The sequence below is a fragment of the Lactuca serriola genome, chromosome 8 (genome assembly GCF_051521515.1).
Source record: "Lactuca serriola cultivar US96UC23 chromosome 8, Lser_US96UC23_V15, whole genome shotgun sequence".
Classification (NCBI taxonomy): Eukaryota; Viridiplantae; Streptophyta; class Magnoliopsida; order Asterales; family Asteraceae; genus Lactuca; species Lactuca serriola.
The window spans coordinates 200,942,699-200,948,121 of NC_136415.1; the positions used below are offsets into that span (position 1 = coordinate 200,942,699).

Genomic DNA, 5,423 nt, shown 5'->3' on the forward strand with positions numbered 1-5,423 from the left:
CTTCAACCTTCGATTCGTCCATCCTTATGTCATCGCCTGAAACTAAATAACCAAGAAAAATAACTTTGCTAGTAAGAAAGTGACACTTCTTTTCGTTAGCGTACAACTTCTGCTCCTGCAAGACCGTAAAAACCTGCCGAAGGTGTGCTACATGTTGCTCCACATTATTGCTGAAAACCAATATATCGTCGAAGTAAACAACAACGAAGCGACCGATAAATGGTTTGAAAACATGGTTCATCAGGCGTATGAATGTGCTCGGTGCATTGGACAAACCGAATGGCATTACTAGCCACTCATATAACCCGTCACGTGTCTTGAAAGCGGTCTTCCATTCATCACCGGGTCGCATACGAATCTGGTGGTACCCACTGCGTAAGTCAATCTTGGAAAATTTTTTTGAGCCATGCAACTGGTCGATCAAGTCATCGAATCGAGGAATTGGGAACCAGTATTTGACTGTTATTTTGTTGACAGCTCGACTGTCGATTCACATGCGAAAAGTTCCTCCTTGTTTCGGAACTAACAAAGCGGGAACAACACATGGACTCATACTCTCTCGTATTAGCCCCTTTTCAAGTAACTCGTTGACTTGTCGGTGTAACTCTTCAAATTCTTTAAGGTTCATGCGGTAGGCAGGCTTATTTGGAATGGTGGAGCCTGGTAAGAAATCAATACAGTGTTGGATTTCCCTCATTAGTGGTAGACCAGATGGGATATCACTTGGAAAAAAACCCTGAAACTCCTCGATTAAGGGTTGGATCAGTTCGGGGACAGGTGGGGCTTGTTTGTTTTCATCTGTTACCACTAGAGCATACATGAGGGTTTGAGGAGTAAGCTTCATTAACCCCTTAATTTCAGCCTTTGATAAAAATAAATTGTCAATGGGGTTATCTCTTGTGTTGAGGGGTGCTAAGACTATATTTACTCCATCTTTCTTGAAACTATAAGTGTTTAAAAACCTATCATGCTCGGTCCTCTGATCATATTGCCAAGGTCTTCCCAGTAGGATGTGACACGCATCCATGGGAATTACCTCACACCAGACCTCATCAATATACTTTTTCCCAATCGAAAATTGAACCAAACAACGCTTACTTACTTTGACGACATTTCCCTTCTTCAGCCATGTCAGTTGATACGGTTCTGGGTGATTTACCACCTCGAGGCCGAGCTTCTCTACCACTGTTGTTGCCACCATGCTGTCACAGCTACCTCCATCGATTATGACACTGCAAATATTCCCTTTCGTTGTACATTTTGTGCGAAAAATGTTATTTCGCAACCACGAGTTATCATCAACTATTTTTGACACATCTACATTTAAAACACGTTGGGCAATCAGGAGTTCACCATGATCAGCATATACTACTTCGGTTTCCTCCCCATCACTCTCCTTTTCATCTTCGGTCTCATAAACAGGAGCTGATTCTTCCACCAGGGTAACTAACTGCTTGTTCGGGCATTCTCTAGCGATGTGTCCCACACCCTGACACTTGAAGCATCGAAGAACACGGGGGCCTGGTGCGTTGTTGATAGTACTTGTTGGGGTGTCGACTTTAGGGTTGGGTGTTTTGTTGGTGTGTGTCGGTGGGGGTTGGGAAGAGGTTATAAACCTGCTGCCTCCTGGTTTGCCTCGGTTTTTTAACTGTTTTTCCACTTTTAAAGTTAAACGACAAACATCTGCATACGTCCAATACCGTTGTAGATGAACGATGTCTGCAATTTCAGGTTTAAGAGCACCCAAAAATCGAGCGATAACCTGTTCTTCCTCTTCCTCAACAGCACAACACATTCTGAGTCGATCAAACTCTACGATAAAATCTTCAACGGAGGAACCCTTTTGGCCAACATTATGGTAATCTAAAAAGGCTTCTTGTCGGTGATTGACTGGAAGGAACTTACCTTGTAGCAACTTCTTCATCTTTGACCAAGTCTTGACCTTGGTCTTCCCATCCCTCTAGCGTCGTTTTTTCTCGTGTTCCCACCAAGGCGAAGCAGTCTTTCGAAGCTTTATGGCCACAAGCTTCACTTTAATTGTGTTAGGGACATATTTGAGATCAAAAACTCGCTCCACCGTGTTCACCCAATCAATAAAATCGTCTAGGTGGGTCTTATCGTCACACTCAGGAATTTGTATCTTCATTCCCAGGTTACGCAAAGGGTCTTCATTGTTTTGTCTCTGGCCATGTCGTTGGTATGTTTCAAAGGCATTACGTCGAGGGGCACCGAAAGGGTTCTCTTCTTCGTCTCCAAAGCTGAGTTCCGAACTGGCCTCCTCTAAACTTCTCTCCTCCTGTCACATCTCCAACTCCATTATCCGTTGTTGCAATCTTTCAATTTCGATATCATGTGGGTCAGGTTGCTCACAGTCGTTGCCTCCATCGGCGTTTCTACGAGGGTTACGTCTGCACGTCCGACCATTTGAAAGACAACATGTGCGCTCTGATACCAAAATGATGCAAACTCTAGCAATCAAATGGTAAAAACGATACACGTGGTAAAGAACAAGAACAAAAGGTCTCGATACTTTTAATCTTGAGAACAAAAAAATTATGTCTTTCAATTCTAGGAAAAAAACAAACTTATAGGGCAAATAGAATTACCCTAGAAAAAACAGGAAATTAACAAAAATACTCCTAGAGATTTCGATTAGAGGATATACTCCAAAAATAGAGATAATCTTCTAAAGAAATCATTATTATTTAAATAAGAAAGAAATAAACATAAAAGAAAATAAAATCAGCCAAAATAAGGTTGTGATCGGATGCCCCTGCATCAGAATCTTGGTGGCAAGGATCTAGAAGATTGTGATTGCCTGTATATGGTGGGATCGCTTAAAGGGAGAATGAACAGAAACATATGGTTTCGACTTATAGATTAGAGTCGGAAGTTGAATTTGGCGGCAATATTAGGTTAACCAGGCTCTGATACCATAAACGACTTTAGGTATCGACAATTGCATTGTATTATGGTATATTTGTGAATGGTAAATACAAGGGATATTTATAGGATACAATATTACACAATAATCCCTCTAAATATAAGATAGATAATAATAGTCTAATAAACACAACACCCAATTTCTCCCTTCAATTGTTATTATAGCGATCTACTTTCGTTTCTTTCTATTACAACATTGTGCTTATATACTCTTTAAATGATTACAATAATAGGAAGAAGATTATGTGTACTTGTCTCTACATTACGACAAAGAAAATCCCTATTGATGGGAAACATCGAACTTTAATTGACGAATTAATTGAAAGTAGGATGCCAAAATACACAAATAAATTGAAGTACATTATTATTTCTTGTAATTGGAAGTTTTTAGATCGGTGAAATGCAAGAAACAGCAAGACACGTCCATGTATTTGTGTATTATAACATTAAATCTAATCAATTGTAAGAATATCATGGAAATACAAAGCAATTTGTACTACTTTAAATGGGTAAACATTTTAAAAGATTAATATCCTAATTGGGTAGGTTTTTTCAAACTACAATACCTTAATAATAAAAAAAACAAATGTACAATCTTGCAAATAGGAAAACAGAAAAAGTGGTGTCTATAATACAAAAAAAACGATAAGGAAAATCTTAATTTTCTTTGTTTTATTTAGCATCCTACTTTAGACGGATAATAACATCCTGTTTTGGACAATTCTTTTTCCTGGGACAGAAAGATTAAGAAGTTAACATTTAAATAAAGAAATGTTTGGTCACTTGTGTTGTTGTTTAACAGACAAAGAATTTAAAAAGATACATGAAATAGCATTGTACTTTCATTTTTTGTTATCAATCAAAATCATGAAAATTCTAAAATATTTCTCATAAAATAAACTTTTGAATAAAAATGGCTTATCTTACAAATTCCAACTGCATTCTATGATGAAAACGAAAAAAGAAACACCTCCCACTTAAGCTATGAAAATTAAGAAAAATGAAGAAATCTGAGTCCTTCATGAATGATCTATTCCATCCCATCAGGAAAAAAAAACAATTTTTTTATTCCAATAGAGTAACCAATTCCATTCCTTATCCGATTTTTACCATTCCAAATAGTAAAAAGAAATATTATATGAGAAGAAGTAACTAAGAATTTTAAAACGATATTTTCAATTAAATATTAACTGAAATGAAGAATTAGTTGTTACTTTAAGTAATAAGAGATATATGACACAAACAATACAAAATCTTGATAATCTATTCGACATGAGCACTATACTGTAACTTGTAACTTATAGGAGAAAACTCCTAGCATAGATTATGTATGCAGAAGTTTCTTCATAAAAAATGAATACATAAGTCCACGTAATCATAGTTAAAACTTCAATTTACAAAGACCGAAGACAAGAGACACCGGACCAGTTAATCAATTTTTGCGGTTAAGGTTTGGATTTTTTTTTTGGGGTTAGGTTATGGCAAGCTGAAATACTCTTGACTGCTTTTTCATAATATCCACCCGTATCAATTGATCATTTGATCCAACCTGTGTAGCTGTGTAGCCTGAGATGTCTTCATTTGTCTTTTTGTTGACCATTGTCTGCACATTAAAGGAACTTTCAAAATGGATACATTAATATGCTAACATCCATATTTTGCTCTAACAATTTCCCAATTTTTTGTGTATCAATTTCTACTTAATGTTCCATTTATCGACATGTTTGGAATTTACCATTGTTGTAAAAATCCCGACTAGGTCCCGATTAATCCCTAGGCGCTACTCGACCGATTAGAGCGCGCCTAGCGATTAATCCCCACATACATAATGAGTGAAACATTATAAATCGATGGAATTTTAACATTTTGAAGAAGTTTTATTTCAATGCTATTTGAGGCATGATTAGTGTTCTATTAATCATATTAACCTATTTTGTTATCATATTAGTGGTAATTACAAACTTTGATATGATATTAGTCATATTTAATTTTTTAAAATTCAACAAATTAGCAATTAATGATCCCCTATTAATCCCGCGATAAATCTCCGCCTAGCCGATTAATCCTTTGACCCGAGTCCACCGACTAGCTAACGTCGAACGTTTTTTACAACCTTGGTATTTACCTATATTTCTCATCCAAACCAACACCCTTAGTTGGCTAGTCGCATGAAATTTTCATACTTCCAATCCACTTTCCTACAAAAAGACAAAACAGTACAAAAAGGGTTTTAAATGGATGGATTTTAATTAAGAAAGATAAGACAACACACTTAAAATCCTCACCACTTAGATCATCGATTCACTTTGGGCTTCCTGTCCTATTAGATAGAAAGAGGAATAAAGGTTAGTTAGAACCAAAATGAGAATGGTTAAAGGGATCAAGAAACCCATACCATGACTAAAATCCAAAAGATAGTCGTCTGGTTAAGGTTGAGTAAATTATTAACTCAAATTAGATAAACACAAGATTTATTATAC

At 36.6% G+C, this 5,423-nt stretch overlaps 1 protein-coding gene across 1 annotated transcript; it reads right to left on the reverse strand.

Annotated features, from left to right (window-relative positions):
- Positions 1 to 490: 490 nt before the first annotated feature.
- On the reverse strand, positions 491 to 1,924 carry LOC145067759 (uncharacterized). Its single transcript, XM_079014816.1, has one exon. The coding sequence runs from the start codon at positions 1,922 to 1,924 to the stop codon at positions 491 to 493; it is 1,434 nt and encodes a 477-aa protein (XP_078870942.1).
- Positions 1,925 to 5,423: the final 3,499 nt, after the last annotated feature.